A 21,002-nucleotide genomic window follows, 5' to 3' on the forward strand; every position below is an offset into this window, starting at 1 on the left:
GTCGGCTTGACGTCCAGCAGTTTGTCCACCATGACACGCTCTTCCGCTGTACAGCGGAGTTTGAATCAGTGCCAGTGATTTGTCCTCAGACAACAGCAGATATCCAATTTCTCCCAGCTTGATTGGTGCCACAATTGCTTGGGCCAAAAAAGGAAAAATGTGGTTCCGATTACCCAACTGGCCTTATCTTTTTGAAGCGGTATGATTAAAATAAGCTTTCAGATACCATTGGTTTCCATTGTAAATATATCCCTCTCTCCGACTTGTTAAGTTATAATACACTTTTAAGTCACGCAAGATTATGGCCTGATTAAGAGGTTCATCATATTAGCAGTTTAATGATGAAACCCATGTCATGCTGACACTATCTTATTCTCATATATTTCTATAATCTTTTGCTTAGTTTCTACATTGAAATTTCGGTCTAATGAATTATCTTGTTGGCTAATAACTTTCAGGCATAGCTAGCCCGACTGGGTAGAAACATTTGTAAACTATTTCACACAGTGGAAACAATCCCAATACACAAGGTCTTTTGGGGCTCTAGAACTGGGATCTCACACCTCAATAGTACTATAATGTCCATATCACTGAAAGTGAGGCTCGAAATAATCTCCATACCAGAGTTGCAGACCATGAACAGAAGCCCAGCTTTCATGACAATTACATCTTTTTAACTGGATGGGTTAAACACTACCATTCATTTATAGTCAATTGTAGAGTCACCTGGGAAAACAGAATTCCAATATTCACATGCTTTTGGGTGAGGTGTTGGTCTGATGTTTTCAAAACCAAATTGCCCTCCCCATTCTTAATCTTCCCAGAAACCAGATTGAATTTCATCTGCTTTTTTGCCAATACCAGCCCTTCTGAAAACTATGACAAGTATTATTACACCATGAGCAGAAGCAAACAACAGTTCAAAATTGATAGTTGAGAACCAATAAATTGATCACAATATTAACATGTTTGAAACAACAACAAAAGTTGAACATTATAACAGATTTATTCTGGACATGGGGTCATGTGCAATGATTTAGTTTCTTCAGGAATAGCACAACCACACACTGTAACACCACAGTGATGAAAATCTGAACTATGTTACAATCCAATACAAGTTTTCCTGACATGAAGTGAAAATTCATTTTACAATTAACATGTTCTCAAAGACCATCCCCATGGCTACCACAGGCGCTGGCTGAATCCTGAGAACACATGACAGTCAAAGAACACAAAACACTTCACCAATGAGGCAATTTACTTGATAAGTTATCATGATGATAAATGGTTTGTACAGACTGGTGACACAAGGCAGCTAGATATCACTCGCACAGGTGTCTGGAAGATTATTTACAAAAGATTACCAAAAGTGGCATGTTGAGAAGTGGTTGATTGATTGAGTAGGGCATCACAAATCCTATTGGCTTATCACAGTCCCATGCAATAAAGAAGACAAAAAGACATGTTAGAGATGCCTCTGCACTTACATGGCTAAAAGGTCTACCCAGATGTGTTCTATAAACCTGGACTGCAAGGGGCCAATGTATGTCATGTTTGTATGCAATTGAATGGATGCATGGCACAGAATATGTAATATTTGGACACAAATATTGACTGGGTCATACTAAGAAAAAATACCCTTTGTTCATGGAAGACAATGTGCAAATGTATAGACCAGTTACTCTCTTACATACAAATCTGTGAAAGAAACAGGTTCCTATTAGAAAGTACAAAGTATAACACAAAACCTATGTAAAAGAACACATACCAAAACAAAAAACCTCAAAAATATTTTTTCTCTTTTCTCACATGTTGATTAAGAATCTGTAAGCTGTTGTGTACAAATCACCCAATATCCCAGCACTTTCTGCATGCTCTGTTCTGCACGTGACTAAAGCACTTAAACTGACAAATGACATTACTCTGCAATAATAGCAACCCAGATCCACATTGAGACTCCTATGTGATAAGCAAGCATGGTTGATCTCCTGGTGTAGTGCAGTGTCTCCAGGTACCCAGGCAGAGCAACCAGATCAATGTGCCGACTGCTGCAGGAATGCTGCTTGGCGGGGCTGGAGAGCTTGGTCATGATAATAGCGAGTCACTCAGTCAAGGACTGAACACAGAAACTCATGTCTATGAAGCTGCTGATCTGCCTCGAACTGAGCCTGATTTGGTTGTGAGTAGCCTTTCCACCATAGATCGAGCATAACGCAGACGCCCACTTAGTTCTTTTGAACATCCAAATTTCTCAATAAGATTTAGTCTGTATGTGGTGGTGTCTCTCTTTTCATCAATATATGTCACAGCTGCCATCAGTGGGCACAGAATTATCTTGGTGTGGTCCGAGAAAAAGTTGATCTACAAAAGAACAAAAAGAATATTAATTTTATGAAGCTATACCTAAAATCTGACAATACATGTGTGTTGTATTTGAACTATCTGAACAAAGTAACCCATTAAGGTGAATTCACTATTTAAATGAGTGAGTTTAGTTCTACGCTGCTTTTACAGGCCTACCAAAGAAAACTTTCCCACTGCAGAAAAACGCAGAAAAGCCTACATATTAATCGTGGAAATAACAACATAAACATATTACCTCGCTACTGAAACAGTAAAAACGGCAACGAAAAACTATGAAACAGCAAAAATTTTATATCAGCGAACTTTGACCTCTACTGTGCATGCGCATTACTATCCTCACTTCTTTAAAATATTTGAGCAACTGTGAATCGCCTCGCGTAGAAAACGTACTGAATATGTCGAAATAATTGCTGTCCTCATTTCATACGAATTGAAAGTAAACTAAAGAAGTGTGGACACAAGTATCATGATGACAAGAGCCAAATAACAAATACCAGAGCTCCAGATAAGATTTAGCTCATGTGGGTACTGTACCCACTGTCACTTTTTGGAGTGGGTATTTTGAATGTTGAGTGGGTATTTCATTTTCCGTTACCCACTGCTTTCAAATATGTGCGTATTTCAGTCATTTTACTCACCTATGTATATGTCATTGAGAAAGTTTACTAAGCAGGTATGTTCTGCCTTATGTCATACCTAATCAAAACCAACTTAAATACAATGGAAATGATTTCATATAAAAATCACTCATCCTATACTGACAGTACAATAGCAATCGATGTTTTTTTTATAAATATATTTTGTACGCATTTGTTTTAAACTTTTTGCGTATCTAACATTTTAAATGCGTAATTGGTACGCAACAATTATTTTTCAATGCGTAATTTGAGATTTTCTATGCATATTTTACCCGGATACGCAGCTTATCTGGACCTCTGAAATATTTAAAAAAGGGAATGTAGCTTTTGTCCAAGCTGGAAAATGTCAACGTGCGGTCGCGACTTCCTCTTCCCTGTGCGCATGCGCAAAATCGAAGTTGCAGGCTCTGCGTTTCTTTATCCAGTTTTAGCAATTTAAAGCTGCCGTTTTTACTGTTTCAGTAGCGAGATATGTTTGTTGCTATTTCTACGATTAATGTGAACTTTTCAGTTTTTTTCTGCATGTTGGGAAAGTTTTCTTTGGTAGGCCTGTTTTAGCAACATTCCAGCAATATCACAGCGGGCAACTCCTGAAATGGGCTTCACACATTGTACCCATGTGTTGAATCGAATCCGGCGTGACGAACGATTGCCTTAACCACTAGACTACCCAACCACCCCTAGTGCAATTTGATGACGACATTGGCTTTTGGGTTGTTTTTAAGTTGCATACACCTTGTTTCTTGCAATATTCTCATGCATGAATACAACATGGATTCATCAAGTGAAGAAGAGAAGCTAGTGTTAATGTATCTATAACTTCAACTTGTTGTATGCAATGAAAAATTGTTTCAATAAGGGTGTTCTGCTACAAGTTGTAATATGAGAACGCACCTTTACCTGGCAGCATGAGCTATGATGCATGACATCGAGGTATGAACACAAAGATCAATGTCATCAAGGTATGAACACACACAAGGATCAATGGCTTCAGGGCATGAACGTGTACAATCAGCCATTTCTTGTTTAGTAACCACCCAGCCCACATGCGACTTGTATAACAAGAAACAGGTACTAGTGATATAATACAAGAAAACCCACAGCCATACCTGTACAGTTCCATTGCTCAGCTGCAAAACCATGGCACTCCTCGTCCTGAACCATGTTCTTAAGAATGGAAGGCGAGCAATCTGGTCTGACTCTCGTGGGGTCATGTTGGCTCCAGCTTTGAGTAGATGTTCATTCATGTAGTTCCTGAAGTACTTGAGCAATGTCACCTTCTTGGTGAGATTCTCTGGGAATGCCCTCAGCGTGTGGTAGTGTTCTGTGCCATCTCTCTCAATGTACTGTGTATTCCTTCAAATGCAAATACAGAGACATGTTAATTAGCTTCTTTCAAAAGGTTCTTTCTAGTGAGAGTGAGTGAGTGAGTGTAGATTTAGGTCGCTTTTAGCAATATTCCAGCAACATCATGGCAGGGGACACCAGAAATGGGCAGGTTCTTTCTGAATCAATTACGTATCAAATCATTTTTTGTGTACAGAAACATCAATCTTTCAAGAAGTGTACTCATTTAATTTATAGTAGCTTGACAGAAAGCATGTAGTACTCACTCTCCATTAGCCAGTAGTATCAGTCGTGTTGAGTCATTGAAGAGAACTCCAACACTGTTATCACATAGCTGGTAGCCGAGGCCGTACTTGTCCGAGTAGTCCACCCACTTGCTGACCCAGTAGATAGGGACACATGCAGGATCAATGGCATCATCTAAAGGGAAATCAAACCATCATTTCAAACATACTCTTGTACAAATTTCAGTGATATTAAGATGATTAACTTTACACAGTACACATTTTACTTCACAAATGTTTCGATGAATAAGAAATATATCACAGAATCAGAAATGATCCAGTGACTTATGATGCACTACAACTGCAATACATCCTGAACTAGAAAAGTTGCATCAACATATTAACCGACATGATTTGTTTAAATCTAAACACAAGCTGATGTTGGCTTACCATCCTGTATACAGATCTTCTCGCCTGGCTTAGCTGCCACAACAGCAGACAATTGTCCACACAAGTCAGTCAACCAGTTGTCCTGAGACTCGCTACCTGTAACACAGTAAATACGTCAACACGAAGAAGAGACTAGTGGTGATTGGGAATCACTTGTATGGCAGTATTGTAGTAAATAAATAGGAATGGGTAGTACTTCATGTGACATCAAGACCAGCTGTGCGTACCTTTCATTTGTGCCCTCTCACTCTCTTTCTTCTCCATTTCTCTCTTGGTTGGGTCTGCAGTCTGAGGACGCATATCTGGAAACACAAATGGACCAAAATAACAAAGGGGTTTTGTCTGTTGAATGTCATGGTGAACATCCATAAACACTGTCTAATAGTGAACACACTGTATAATCCATGAACAGCATTCCAGTGGAGTGTTTGATGTCCACCTAAAGCAATGAACAAAACTTTTAATCCTGTCAATACCTACTCCGTTTTCAATATCCCTTTATCCACAATGTCCTTGGATCACTAGGGCTATACCCTATAGGTGCAGATGTCACATTCATCATAGTCAACATTGAACATAGCATTAGATGGCAAATTCACATCATATTGGCAAATAATTAAGGAAAACCATCTTACCATTAATCTCCAAGAGAGGTTTGCGATGAAGACCTTCTGACTTGTACAGCGTGTCAAACCGAGGAGCCATAGTGAGGCAGCTGGTGGGCAGATTGCTGGGGAGGTAGCCTGGAAAACAGCAGCATTCATAGCTTGTACAGCCTTTAGGATTTTTTGGTGATTTCTTTACCAAGAGCAACCACTTACTGAATTAGTTTTATTACATATTACAGTGAAGTTGCAGGAAGATCCCAACCTGATAATGCTGGAAGACATACCTGATGAGAAGAACTCTTCCTCCATAATCTGGTCAATGGAGGGTCTGTCTGTAGGGTCGGCCTTCAGCATCTTTGCGATCAGGTTCCTTGCTGGGAGACTCACACGGGATGGGATGTTGTACTCATTCTTCTTGATTTTCATGTATGTATCTCTTAGACATGAGGTCTCAAATGGGGGCTTGCCTACCAGCAATGTGTACCTAGGATCAAAATGTACAGACATTCAAATATAATTTCATAAAGTTGAGGGTGCATATTTTAGAGAAACACCAAACACAGATCTCTGACAAATTTTGTTGGTAGGATAAGATTGAATGAAAATGTATTTGACTCAACATAAACTGTCAAGTACAGGTTTTTCTATTGGGTATAACAACCCATAGAGTAATTCAACTTGCAACAGAAAAGTATTCTAAAGCTTTAGCCCTCTAAATTAAAAGCTTGAACTGAGGGTGTGCAAAAGGGAATTGTAAATGGTATTAAACTATGAACAACCAATGACAAAAAATTGCACATTTCTCAAAAATGATTATGTTGATGTACTCACAGAATACATCCTAGTGACCAGATGTCCACCTCAAAACTGTGGCCTTTCTTACACAGAACCTCAGGTGCAATGTAGTTAGGTGTGCCACACAGTGTTCTGAAATACATGTCGTATTAGTCAAGATCATTTAGACAGACTGTCATACATCCTATACTGTAACAGACTTACGACAGTCATAGCGCTACGATAGATGTTTGAAACAGGGCCCAGGTTACTAGGGGTGTTTAGCTCTGGTATTTTATGTAAAGTCTGCATGCATCAGTATGAGCATGGGCATTCATTCAAGTTATTGTTTGACTTTCTATGCACCTGTTGCTTCATTGTTCTGAACTGATGTCTTCATGTTAGCATGTTGAATTGTTCTACACTTGTTTGAAAACAAAAGTGTATAAAACATGTACAAAAACCAACATATTTTCAAGCTGGAATCAAGGGTAATTTGTCATTCATAGGCAAGTGTGAGAAACGCCTCAAGGCTAATGATTTCCATATTTACACAATCTGTAATAATTGTAATTTCTCGTAGCTAATAATTTGTTTTTTAAGTGATGTTTGTTGCCAGGGATTCACAATGTTCAATTTTTAGGTCCCTGACTCCTTTATTATTCAAAAGGTCCCACTGAGTTTTAAAGTTAGTAACAAAGCAGAAGATATCTAATAGACATAAACATCATTAATCCTCTAGTGTTAGCATTAGGCTTATAACAAGAACCCCTCAACTTTCATGCTTTATGTTGGGGACTGCTGAGGATCTATATTTCTTGACTGATGTGTATGTCACACTTTCACTTTATACTGACTGGCAAGTGTCTTCCAGTCATTCAACTGTTATTGATGAAGGCAATAGTGTTACATCATTAACAAGGATAAATGATCTTTACACCTAAATGAAGATTTAATCCATTACGACATGACCAACATGTTTACATACCAAACATCATGTCTCAATTTAACTCACCTTTTTCTCTCTCCATCATAGCCTACTTTGGTGGCCAGACCAAAGTCACCAATCTTGATCTCCATCTCGTCATTGATGAAGAGGTTGCCTAGCTTGAGATCCCTGTGTATAACCTTATTATGGTGGAGGTACTGACAAGCTGTGACCACCTGCTTCACAAAGTACCGAGCCTCAGGCTCTGTGATGGCTTTCCTCCTCTTGTGCAGTTCCATCAGTGACTGCAGAAACAAAACAATACGCTCAGCCCATAGATTCACGTTCTGCATGATAGTTGTATTTAGTAAAAAAACAATGCACATATATCTCCTTATCAATTCTTATTTAGAAACTTACCCTTCTTCGACACAGTTCCAGTACTATGTAGACATTATCAGAATCCTCAAAGAATGATCGAAACTGTACAACATGACGATGGTTAAGTTCTCTGTGGATTGCTATCTCCTGTGCCATCTGGAAAATAATGATGATCAACATGGTCAACAGCTGAATGTGAAGTCGGATAAAAGAAACTTTAACAGCTATTTATGAAACAACCCTATCTACATGACATAAGACGATGATGACTGAATGAGAAAGTCAGTGACCACATTAGTCGGGATTGTTGGCCTGTAATTTATTTTGGCATTTGTTTTCTTCAGCAGAGGGGTTTATCTGGGATTCCAAACTAAGCTCCCTTGACAGGCAAATATTGTTAGTTAATTCAATACTGTAAAAAAATTTAAAGTTTTAATTTTTCCAAGTACCATTGCATTCAATTTAATAATGTTAAACTGAGCTTTAAAGACTGACTCCAGCGAAATCAGCAAAATACAAGACCCGTCTACAAGCCCATGATGATATACGTCATGAACATAACATGAACTGGGAAATGTTTAATTCTAAATGTCAGAATATCCTGCAGATTTATTGCCAAATGTCACCATCTAAACAGGTATAGTCAAATCACTATAATAGTTTGTGAATTTAGTATGTTAACTTGTTTTCAGGTTTACCTTAGTATGCTAATGTGCTTTTAAGTTAGCATTGTTTGAAACGTGTATGAAAATCAACAAACCTTGTCTTTTTGATGTTGTTTCACCAGGAGAGATTTGGACACAATCTTCCCAGCGAACACCTCCTTCGAGTCCAAGTCTGTTAATTCGTAACATTTTGCAAAGCCTCCCTAAAACACAAAACTTCATGAATCTTCTTTCAACTAAATTCACGCTATATTATATAACAAAAATAGAAACTAATATAGGATGTTTACATAAACTGTCATACCATGAACATTGTACCCAAATGCACTTGACTAATGTACATTGTATGTAACGGTTCATATTATCTAGAAAGTCTATATAAGAGGCTTGATAGGCATTTTAGAAGATGCAATTTGATAAACAAAGAATTTTCTGGATTTCATCTTTTTATTCTTTTATACATTTCGGGTTTGGAACAGGCCCTGTTGTATCAAAGAATAAAAAGATGAAATCCAGAAAAGTTTTTATGTTCACAAGACTATATATTAGTGTAAGGTGACAGTATTCAAGTCTTGATTCAAAATATGTGATTTGAACAAAGAGCATGTGTTTGATGAGATCAGGGACAATGTTTATGAATGTTGTTTTGCTACTGGAACAAAATATCGGAGCTTTACTTAAGGCAACAAGAAAACATAGTACATGATGTTCAAGTCTTTGCTACACAAACCAACACTTGATCACGTAAGTAACAATCTATATTTTTGGGAGTGTGTGAGGTGATGTGTGATGATAGATCATAGATGATCTACAAAATCCAAATTTGGATAGAACAGCAGTTTACATTGTAAAACAATTTATATGTTGCTCACATTAATAGGATACAGTAGGTATTTTAATATGCCCATGGATCATAAAATATTCACCGATTATATTTGAATCATAAGGCAATGTTCAGTGATCCACAACATTTCATATTTACATTGTTTCCATAATTGCAAGAAGTGACATTAATATTTACAATAACTGAGTAAGTTTCCAAAGATTGCAAGAGCTAGAAAATATATTGTTTTTAAAAGCCTTTGAAACATAAAATGGTGTCTGTGGTAAAGGCTAACGATTGTTGAATTTAAATCACTTGCTATGTCATTGGACTACATAACGATATATTTCGTCGAAGATGGTAACACACATTCAAAGTGATCGTACTTGCAACGCTTATTATTGAACACATTATCAGTCGACTGAGCAATAACATTAGCACAGAAACGTGTCTGAACAGGTTCATACCTTGCCTAGAAACCTTCCCTTCATGTACCGCTTTCCACTTGGGTCTACTAAAATTTCTGGTACTACGTCTTTAGAGCGTCCATCGTCTTTTCTTGCTGCACTACTCATTCTGGACTTAGGGCAACAACCTTTTCGCTCTTCAATTAATTTCTACCTCTCAACAATTCGAAATACTCAATCTATCCCTTGCCACTCTCTGGTTGTCGTCATTTCAAATTTGCCTGTTCTCAGTTGTTGTGAGTGCGTCAAAGCTGATTGGTTGATTCTTAAGAAAATGGTTTTGATTGGCTGTGATACCCGCCATTGGAAAAGACATGAGCATGCATGTATTCAACTTTGACCTCAACTTTGACCTTTGTAATTGTTACACGTGATTTGATTGGACAACAACCAAGAAGTACACCAATCCTTTCAATCGTTACTCTGAAGGTACGGAAAACTACTTCCGTTCAAAATGGCGATGTTGGCTGAACCTCGACGTAAACAAAAAATATCGATAAATCCTCAAGGGACAAATTGGAGTAATGGTGTGTAATTTTGATCAAATACTCTGTTTGAGGAGTTTTGCTTTTTTCATGAATGATGCGACAACCAGTAAACACTGGTCGAGAAAACTACCACAGGCATATGACCACGTGGTCAAACATGGGCAATGGTTTAATATTGCTGAAGGTGGGGGGTCGTTGTCGGCACAGGTACTACAGATACGTACCCCAGGTACGTTTCTGTATACAGATATGAACCCTAAACAAAGTCAAAATACAGAAACGTACCCGGTACCCTAAAAGGCGGACGAGTCCATATTCCGCAATCCAAAACCGACACCGCATGTAGTTGTTCCCGTTCAACTGATTGCGAGTGGTATTCACTATCGCGAAATATCCGTTACTGTGTATTCTCATTACTTACATAAAGCAATCAAATGTATCTAATACAACAGCATGACAGTTCCGATCAAGAATACGACACAATGGGAATGGAATCGTCCTAGGTTACGTTTCTGTATTCTCATTATGGCCAGGGTACATATCTGTATATATGCCGACAACGACCCATTCAGCCTTAATGTTAAGCAAAGTACAAAGTGTTTTTGTTTGTTTATTGATACGTATATAAAAGGCAAGAGTTAGGTTTGCCAGGCTCATCTTACTGTTGCAATCCTTTCAGTAGCTTAGAGCAAGCAAAAATTTCTAAATATTTTTTTCAATGTATATTGCTTCCCCTGCATATTAATAATGAAAAACCAATGAATTTGTCATTTAATCTCACCTAGGTTTGTTGTAATTAAGAGACAAAGTAGTTGATTTTATGTATGCAAATGAGGCCAATTTTCTTATTTCTCAAAAAGTGACCCCAGCTCCTGTAAGGTTACTGTTGAGATTTTCCATCAAAACCCTTCACCATAAATATGTTCCAAACTTCAGGAACATTAGGGCAAACTATTTGAACGTTGGAAAGCACCTTCTGAATTTATATTTCATACTTTTCTGAAGAATAATGCAAATAGACGGAACCAGTGAAATGAGGAAAAGAGCTTTACCATTTTTTAAAATTTATAAATCAAGTAACATTACAAACTGGAAACAAACAAAACACATTAAATATCGAAAACATGATCTATTTAATAGTTTAAATCTAAATTCAGTTTCAGATTAATTTTCCTACACATGTTTGAATAATTTAGTCTGTTCTTTTTATCCCCCGCAACGCGTTTGACAGAACTCTAAAACCGTTCAATATTTCTTCCCCAAACTTGGCACATACATGGATCTGGTGGTGTACTGGTGCCTTTTGGTAGTTTTGGAATTCTGAATTAAATATTTTGGCATTTCCATGGCAAAAGGTCGACTTTGACTGAAATTGGTGGTAGTGCTCTTTTCGGAGCAGAACTCTAAAACCGTTCACTATTTCATCACCAAACTTGGCACATAGATAGATCTGGTGGTGTACTGGTGCCTTTTGGTAGTTTTGGAATTCTGAATAAAATATTTTTGGCGTTTCCATGGCAACGAGTTCGACTTTGACTGAAATTCTTTCAGGAGAAGAACTCTAAAACCGTTTAATATTTCTTCACCAAACTTGGCACATAGATAGATCTGGTGGTGTACTGGTGCCTTTTGGTTGTTTTGGAATTCTGAATAAAATATTTTAGCGTTTCCATGGCAACAAGTTTCACTTAGCCTGAAATTGTGGTAGTGCTTTGAACTTTCAAAACCTTTCAATACTCTCCTTCCACTTTTCTATATATACACACCTTTCTATATATGTCACCATTTGACATAATCATAACTCGTGAGACATAATCATGAAGAGTATTTTGCCATTGGGGATAAATTTATCACTTGGATATGGTTTCTCATCTATGGCATGAAAGCATCAAGGGAAAAATATTTTAACTTTAAAAATGTTCAGAATTCAATATACATTGTATTAATATACATTGGGTTACCATCAGATATATATCAAGACAATAGTCCCAATGTGGCCATAAGCATGTCAAACTTGTCCTCTGTAATTACACAGATAATATAAAATAAATTAAAATAAATAGTCCAATAGTTGTTATAAATATTTAAACAGTGTCATCTTGGATAGTATCATAAACAAAAGAAATAGTCCGATAACAGTGTCATCTTGAAGAAGTAATAGTTCTAAAGAGTTTAGGCTTAGTGTCAGTTTTCTGTGAGCAGATGAAATGTCAATCAAGTTACCTCCCTTTGCTTCTTCTATGCTCCAGTTATTTGTTGCTATTAACTTTATATGTACATCTCAAAACAAAAGATTGTAGCTTATATTTTGCTGTTACAACCTAAATATGGTCAAAGAATGATGAAAACAGTGACAAACACTAATTTTGTTTGTTTTCATTTAACCGAAGTTGTGCTCGTAAAGCTAGGGTGTGAAACTACGAGTACTTCCAGTAAAGAGTTCGGGCGGTGGGGTAGTCTAGTGGTTAAAGCGTTGGCTCGTCACGCCGAAGACCCGGGTTCGAGTCCCCACATGGGTACAATGAGTGAAGCCCATTTCTGGTGTCCCCCGCCGTGATATTGCTGGAATATTGCTAAAAGCGATGAATAAATCACACAATGTATCAGTGAAGAATTGATTTTTAATGTATTCTAGGATCAATAGACTTTCAAAATATCTGAGGGAAACATGTGATCACGGACGTTTAAAGAAAGAAATTCACTTTCCAGGTTTTAAAATTTCCTAATCAGATAGTGCCTTGCTGTGAAAAAACTGCATCTGTCAGCATCTGTTCAATGTGCAGTTTGTGTGTAACTTATAAACAGTAAAATGTCGCCTGCACATGAGAGTGAAATGTAACTAAAGCAATATTACAAACTATTTCCTCTTATCTGAATAAATAGGCTGTTTGGGTCATATTTCGATTTGAGTTGACAGTGTAAAACATAATCTATTGTTCATATTACCTGTACAATACAAGATGAAAACGATAGTTATTTCAAGTTAAAGGGACACTACATAGATGGTTCGGTTTGCTTTATATCATTCATGAATTATTTTGGAGTGCGACATCACACTTTCAGTTAATGCCAGATTAAATTCTCCAACTAAATACATGTACAACTCTGCAAAATGAAGCCGACACTGCAGAGGCAGAGTGAAGTAAAAACCTATTTCTTGCAGACAAGTTCTAAAATACTTATTGTATGCTTTATTATGTTAGTGGCAAGTGTTTAGCAAACCCAAGTTTACAATGTAAGTATGCCTTGGTGATATGAAGCCAAAAATCCTGGACAGAGTTTGATATGGCCAGTCTATAATCCCTGTCACATCGTCACATCTTATGCAGTCCATTCATATGTTTTATATCTACTAGTATTTCATTTCGGACAAGTCCACACATTTAGATTAATTATATGTTGTGATATGTTTATCTTTCATTGAGAAAATATCCAAAGATATTTTGTTTTGTTTGTGTATTTTCCCTCACATGCAGTCATCAAAGCCCACACCACACACACACACACACACACACACACACACACACACACACACACTCACACAACTGAAATAATTATGGAGACTTAAAATACCATTCACTTAACGCTTGACCTTACCTTGCCTAACACAAAGTGTCCTTGTGTCTTCTCTGATGATTCCTCCGGCTGTGTCCATTGACTGGAAGCAGCATGGATCAAAGTTGACAGATTGAAACTTTTCCTACCACTGTCCATTACTTTCATGCTTTCTACTGACCATTCAGCTCCAAAAGATAATTTGGTGCTCTTGAATGTTTTGAGTTTCCTTTCAGCATATGGCTGAAGTTGTATAAAAGGTGTGACAGCTCTTGTTTGCTGTGTTGTTGGGTTTAGCAGCTGTTCAATCCAGGGTGTGAAGGGAACAAGGCCTTCGATAACTTTGAAAGTGGCTTCATCCAGATGATATAAAGTTTGAGCTTCTAGTATTGCTTGAATGTCAGTCATCAACACACCAGCTTTCTTCTGCAGCAGTTGAGGACATGGCATGACTTTTGAATGTTTTGTATGTGAATATTTGATCTGAATACAGTTGGTGAATCTACCCCCAGTAAGTGATAATGAAGTACATGGATCACATATACCAGGCATTATGGCAGCAAGGGATTGATATGGGTGAGTTGATGGTTGAGTGTATGGAGACGCTGCTCCTGGGGGTGTGAGGACCTGTTGGCCTGGGGCCCAGTTTGGACAGGGAGGCCCAGCTTTGAGCATGGCCTGTGTGCTGTGGGACAGTTGCATAATGGTAGTCGAGTCTGGTAGGTGTTGAGGCAGAACCAAGACTTTTCCTTCGTGTTTGGCAATGGTGTGCTGGAAGTGACCATCAAGGCAAACAGTATGCTGGCTTTGCTTGGAACATGCTGTGGAGCAACAACATTTGATCCCAGTATTACATCTCAGTAGAACCTGTGGACTATTGGTACTTTCTGTTGGAGATGCACTTTGTTGGACCTCGGTTTCGAAGGAGCTTGTAGTTTTGTGAGAGATCTGGATGCATGGTCTGGTTTCATTTATTGGTACTATTTGTGGAGCTTGGTCAGTGTTGCTGCTGGTGTATTGCTTGGCCCTACATGGCATTTGAGTGTCATCACTAGAACCATTCAAGGTTCCTTGAAAGTGAACATCATCATCCTTAGCCCAGAGGGAATGTGAAGTGGATGTCTGAATCTCAGAACTGGGCAAAGGCTGAACACAGGTTGTAAAGTGTTCTCCAGTTGACGAGCAGTGTGTATCAACTTCAGGGAGTGGTGAGATGTCAGTGATGTTATTGATGGGATATTCTAGAGGGTCACTGTAGGTCTCGACAACATCATCAGTAGATGGCCTTGTGTATGATGGAGACTTTCCATGTCTCTCCAGTGGCTGCGTGTATGTCATAACACTCTGACATGGTTTTCCCGAGTAGCTGCAAAGAATGTCCTCTGTGATGAGGGTCTGGCTGCAGGCTTGGTCCTCCTTAGACACAGGGAGTGTGAAGGTGATAGGAGTTTCTTCAGCACTGGCTAAGGGCTGGGAGAAGGTGATGAGGGGTGTGATGGACTGCCACCAGGAGGACACTGCACTGCCCACAGCTTTCATGGACACACTGCTCAGTGACTGCCATAAGGACCCAACCTGTCAACACAAATAGTACAGTTAGCGTACGTCTGATGTTGAAGAAACCATAGGGTATCTGCTAGATTAATGTCATACTAGGACAAACATAAAGTATGATCTTTATGCATGAAGCAGCATATTTAATATTTATTTTCTTTTGCAGATGACAGCAAATTTGGCCAGAAAATGTTGGAGAGAATGGGTTGGTCTAAGGGCAAAGGCCTGGGAGCTAAAGAAAATGGCCAAGTTGAACATGTGAAAATAAGCTTTAAAAATGACCAGAAGGGTATGTGAAAGTAATGGCGATAAGTGACTGAAAGATATGAGAAAGTAATTATAATCATGAAGAATTGTTTTCATAAAATGGGTGTGAATCCTTTTTTGGTGTTCCCCATTCCAGTCAACAAGATATGCTGGAACATTTCTGAAAACAGCGTAAAACTGAATGTCGACATTGCATTAGCAGTTATTAGTCAGATTTTTAATTAAAATATAGTAGACATTTTTAATACACCTTTGATTCACGCATGTATTTCCGGTGATATAGTCAAAAGCTACCATACATTTGTGTGTACATACCCTGTTTGTTTTAAATTTCCTGAAACAACATACTCATTATAACTTGTCTGACTTGGTATTGATTCAGTGATTGGTGAATTTCTGCAAATAACTGGACTGCATCTGTCAGGTTGTCTCTGTGTGCGTGTTGTAGGAGTTGGGGCTAACGTGTTGGAATACATCCTAAAATGTCACAGTGTTTGTGTTGCAGGAGTTGGGTCTAACAAGAACCAAGCAGACAACTGGATAGCTCACCAGGATGACTTCAACAGCTTGCTAGAGACACTGAATGAGGGTCATGGAGGAGGGGAGGTGGATTCCCCTGTCGCTCACCAGGTGGCCAGTCTCGAGAAGAAGTCCCAGTCATCGCGAAGCAGAGTACAGTATGTAATCTGAGTAACTGCGGCAGTCTTCATAGATGTATGTATTCAGGTGTTTCTTTAGGGGAATACTGAGATGCTGCCTAGCAGTGTTGTACTTCAGACTCACTCCCAACTTATGTGAAGGAATGTCTCATGGATTGAATTAATTTCATCAAAGTTCATACAACCATAAAATTCCCAACAACAAAAATGGTGTTTTTCTAAGCTTATTTCTCTCCCTTTTTTTTTCTTGTATGAACATTCCCTCTCTCCTCCTCTTCCGACCCCTGAAGATCCGGTTTAGAATTGGTCTTCAGCAACCCTTGTCGTAAGAGGCGACTAACGGGGTCGGGTGGTCAGACTCAGACTTGGTTAACATATGTCATATCCCAATTGTGTAGATTGATACTCATGCTGTTGATCACTGGACTGTCTGGTCCAGATTTGATTATTTACAGACCGCCACCATATAGCTAGAATATTTCTGAGTGTGGCGTTAAACAACAAAGCAACCAACCTTCTCTTCCCTTGAATATTTTCTTTATTTTAAAAGGGTAACAAAGTAAGTGGTGTTACTCATGATTGTGATGTTAGGTGTGGGGTTGCAGTGGGCTATTCATTTACAAAGGTCATAAATTTACTTTGCAGTTACAGCAAGTTCACGAAGGGCAAAGATCTGTCATCAAGATCACATGAAGATCTCAAATGTATATTTGGTAAACGTGCAGCCAAACCTACCTCTGGAAAGAACTCTCCAGCACTTGAATCAAGTGTGAGTTACTACCAGTGAAAGGGACACATTTCACATTTTACATGTAGTATGCAAACACACTCTGTAAGCCATTTTACAGGCTAGTGTTTTGAGTATTACTGAAAAATCCAACATTTCCTCTGGAATCTTTGTGAATGTATTAATGTGAAGTGACACCTTTTAGAGCTTGGGATGTTTCACATTTTCATTTACATTATTGAACTTAGATTTGATAAGATTTACTATATTTCCATAGAAACAAATCAGAAGAAATTGTAAGAGGATAATGTGTAAGATTTTTCTGAAGAATATTTTGTACGAAGCAGTAATGTCTCATTAACATTGAGATGAATGCATAAAATATTTCATAAAGTCACAAGTTAAGCATGGACTTCTCAGTGACTTTAATTTGTGAAGTCATTTACTCTCAGTTTTATTTGGGAATGCATTTATAAATGAACATGACAAAGACTCTTACAGTAAGCGTATATTATTTATTTTTTGTAGGAATCCTCAGGGTCTGAAGAATCGAAGGCTGACATGTCACATGGGTTCAATACCATAAACAGCACCTCTACAATGCAAGAATATTTTGCCAAAAAGATGGCTGCCATGAAGGGTCAGACGTCATCACCATCAAGGGAAGATAAATGTGGACTAGAATCAGATACTATAGAACAGCCAGCAGAGTCAGCAGCTGACTCTCACTGTCGGAAGAAAAATAAGAAGTCCAAACGAAAAACTAAGGACTTAGATATAGAAGAAACTGAGAATAATAATTCAGATATGCATATAGAACATAGTAATTTAGGCAGTTGTGATGTTGAGCCTAAGAAAAAGAAAAGCAAAAAGTGTAGAAGGAAGCACTCCGAGACAGCCGACTCACCTGGTGATGTGGATGATGTAGTGGACAAGACAGTAGGTGAGGAGGAGGAGCAAACGGAGAAGAAGAAGGACAAGAAGAGGAAGAGGGAGGAAAAAGAGACTGAGAAGGAAATACAGGAAAAGGCTACAGAGAAAACCAAGAAGAAGAAGAAGAAAAAAAAGAAGTCAGCAGCTAGGCAAGTTGAAGGTGAAATTTGTAACTAGTGGTATTGCATTGGCAACAGTGAATCAAACATGTCGCTTGTGTTTAGTCCCCTGCCATCCAGTGTTCAGTGTCCGCCATCTAGTGTTCAGTCCCCCCATCATCTAGTGTTCAGTCCCCCCATCATCTAGTGTTCAGTCCCCCATCATCTAGTGTTCAGTCCCCCATCATCTAGTGTTCAGTCCCCCATCATCTAGTGTTCAGTCCCCCATCATCTAGTGTTTAGCCCTATCATCTAGTGTTCAGTCCCCCCATCATCTAGTGTTCAGTCCCCATCATCTAGTGTTCAGTCCCCCATCATCTAGTGTTCAGTCCCCCATCATCTAGTGTTCAGTCCCCATCATCTAGTGTTCAGTCCCCCATCATCTAGTGTTTAGTCCCCCATCATCTAGTGTTCAGTCCCCATCTAGTGTTCAGTCCCCAATCATCTAGTGTTTAGTCCCCCATCATCTAGTGTTCAGTCCCCCATCATCTAGTGTTCAGTCCCCCCATCATCTAGTGTTTAGTCCCCCATCATCTAGTGTTCAGTCCCCCATCTAGTGTTCAGTCCCCCATCATCTAGTGTTCAGTCCCCCATCATCTAGTGTTCAGTCCCCCATCATCTAGTGTTTAGTCCCCATCATCTAGTGTTCAGTCCCCATCATCTAGTGTTCAGTCCCCATCATCTAGTGTTCTGTCCCCCATCATCTAGTGTTCAGTCCCCCCATCATCTAGTGTTCAGTCCCCCTCATCTAGTGTTCAGTCCCCCCCATCATCTAGTGTTCAGTCCCCATCATCTAGTGTTTAGTCCCCCATCATCTAGTGTTCAGTCCCCCATCATCTAGTGTTCAGTCCCATCCCTCTTTCCCCCCTCTTCTCCTCTTTCTCCCTCCCTCTCTCTCTCTTTCCCCCAAAAAAATCTAGTGTTCAGTACCCCCATCATCTAGGCATCAGTCAAAGCCCATTCCCCCATTGTTAGTTGCACAAGTGACTTAACAGGTTCAGGTGGTCAAACTGTTGCTTGACAGATTGTGTGACGTAATGTCATGCAGGACATTGCTGATTCTTTCAGTGACTGACTTTATCTAGAGGTAATTGTGATATAGCAGAAGTAAAACTGCAGTGTAAAAAAAAAAAGCAAACATCATAAAGAGCAGGGGAAAATCAGCTTTGTCACATTGAGACTATCACCCTGCAGTCTCTAATTTTAACACACCGACAAGCTTTCATAATGCCTATAATCACATGTTATTTGGCCAATATTGTTCATTCCAAAATGGAACTGAGTGAAATGTTATTTGTCTGCAGTGTAGAGAGCAGTGAGCTTGGAGAAAACGGGGGGAAGAATGGAAGCAAGGCATCAAAACCAAGAAGAGCTGGGCTGCGGCCACAGAAGCTTCCTCCCCTCATCCAGAGTACTTGTGACTCCTTCAAAGGTGCCAATGTGGCCTCTATTGATGGATATAATAAATCATCACTCCCAGCTTCAGAGTTGATGAAGAGAATTGAAAGTAAACATAACATGGTATTGTGGCAGTTGAAGGCAAAGAAACAAGATAAACAACTTCGAATGCAGCATGGCCTTGACCAATGTTAGCGCTGCAAAACAGGGGCATTAAAGACACGTTCCATAATGCCATGACAGGAGACGGGGTTGTTGGTGGTATTACTGATGGACCATTAGTGTTTGGCAGAACATACTGAAGTGCTGTCAAGGAAACTGTGCAATAAGGGTGTGATGAACTATTGAGGCCACAATCTGAAAACGACAGCATCTCCACGAGAAGACAAAATTGTTTCTCTCTGATACTGTATTTGTAAATATTGTAACAGACAATGTATTGAAAATGAATACCATTTTTGTTAGTGTGTGATTATTATAATGACTTAAAGATTAGATATATTGCAGAAAAGTTTTGCAGGTATCCATCTTTACACTAATTTAATATGTTAATGTCATCAGCAAATATTGAAGTTATTAGAAATAATGCTATGTATATTTACTATGCAGATGTAAAACGTTCCGCACCTTCCTCATTGTACATCTCATCTGTGGTTATTTGCTGTACATCAACCAAGGGAAAGCCTGTAACCATTGTTGTAATTATGGGCCTATGGCCGACATTACAGCAAGAAATAAAGACTGGATACTGTAGGTAAAATAGAAATAACTATTAAAACAAAATATGTGTCAGAAAGACTTCACTGTTGATGGATTGTTGATTAAAATGAATTTACATGAAAGTCCTGTATCTCTGTTGTCCATGGAATACATCCTGAACATGAAGTGGTGGCACCAGCATGCAAGTGAAATCTCATGATTGTGCTCCTGAAATTTAAACACTCTCTTCAATCATTTTGTGGATATTCATCCCTGAACTAATACTTTCAATTGTTTATGAAGGGTGCATCTCTGATTAATTTAGCTATCAGTGGCATCTGTATTAGACTCTACACTCTTGGTGTATTGTGCCTGGTTAAGCCAATGCCTACCACTACATGATGATTAAGGACTGAGGAGGCCTATGGTTAAGAGTGGTGTGGTCCTGATTACCTGACTTAAGTAGTGAGCCATAGCCTTTTTTATCCCCCGGCATGTAATCCGGGGGCATATAGTCGACGCCTCGTCCGTCCGTGATCATTTTGTTTCCGGAGCATAATTCAAGAACCGTTCAATAGTTTTCAACAGAACTTGGTAGATATATCAAACAGAACCTTAAGTCAAGCCTCTTGCTATTTGCAGATTTTTGGCATATTTATTTTCCCAGGTTTCCATGGAAACGATTCGGACTTAGTCTCAAAGGGGAATGGTGGGGAGATTTGACTCTTGTTTGTCTTTGTGAACAAAGAACGCACATGTCTACCAGCCACAGTATCTTGTTGTAGGGACCATCTTGACCTAGTGGAAGGTTGGTGGTTCGAGTCCCTGGTCATATCATATTATAAAACAAAGAGGACACTTGGTGAGCCGTGTGCCAAGTGTCATCCATTATAAA

The 21,002-nt window shown here is 38.8% G+C and overlaps 2 protein-coding genes across 3 annotated transcripts; one reads left to right on the top strand and one right to left on the bottom strand.

Moving 5' to 3' along the window:
- Positions 1-987: 987 nt before the first annotated feature.
- Positions 988-9,922, bottom strand: LOC124284865 (serine/threonine-protein kinase PLK1-like). Its single transcript, XM_046720982.1, has 12 exons — positions 9,670-9,922; positions 8,475-8,582; positions 7,754-7,870; positions 7,421-7,638; positions 6,463-6,558; positions 5,916-6,115; positions 5,659-5,766; positions 5,251-5,325; positions 5,024-5,119; positions 4,616-4,769; positions 4,112-4,358; positions 988-2,361 (listed from the first exon to the last, which is right to left on the bottom strand). Exons 1-12 carry the CDS (start codon positions 9,775-9,777, stop codon positions 2,137-2,139), a joined length of 1,752 nt encoding a protein of 583 aa, XP_046576938.1. The 5' UTR covers positions 9,778-9,922; the 3' UTR covers positions 988-2,136.
- Positions 9,923-10,107: 185 nt separating this feature from the next.
- Positions 10,108-20,250, top strand: LOC124284866 (PIN2/TERF1-interacting telomerase inhibitor 1-like). Of its 2 annotated transcripts, none has more exons than XM_046720984.1 (6): positions 10,108-10,196; positions 15,433-15,555; positions 16,039-16,210; positions 16,838-16,961; positions 17,448-18,012; positions 19,315-20,250. In XM_046720984.1, the coding sequence occupies exons 1-6, from the start codon at positions 10,124-10,126 to the stop codon at positions 19,317-19,319; spliced, it is 1,062 nt and encodes a 353-aa protein (XP_046576940.1). In that variant the 5' UTR covers positions 10,108-10,123; the 3' UTR covers positions 19,320-20,250. The 2 variants fall into 2 exon arrangements, with proteins under 2 accessions (XP_046576940.1, XP_046576939.1); XM_046720983.1 differs by having other exon boundaries at positions 17,448-18,001.
- The last annotated feature ends 752 nt before the right edge of the window (positions 20,251-21,002 follow it).

The sequence above is a fragment of the Haliotis rubra genome, unplaced genomic scaffold (genome assembly GCF_003918875.1).
Source record: "Haliotis rubra isolate DU_JTF1 unplaced genomic scaffold, ASM391887v1 Scf347, whole genome shotgun sequence".
Lineage (NCBI taxonomy): Eukaryota > Metazoa > Mollusca > Gastropoda > Lepetellida > Haliotidae > Haliotis > Haliotis rubra.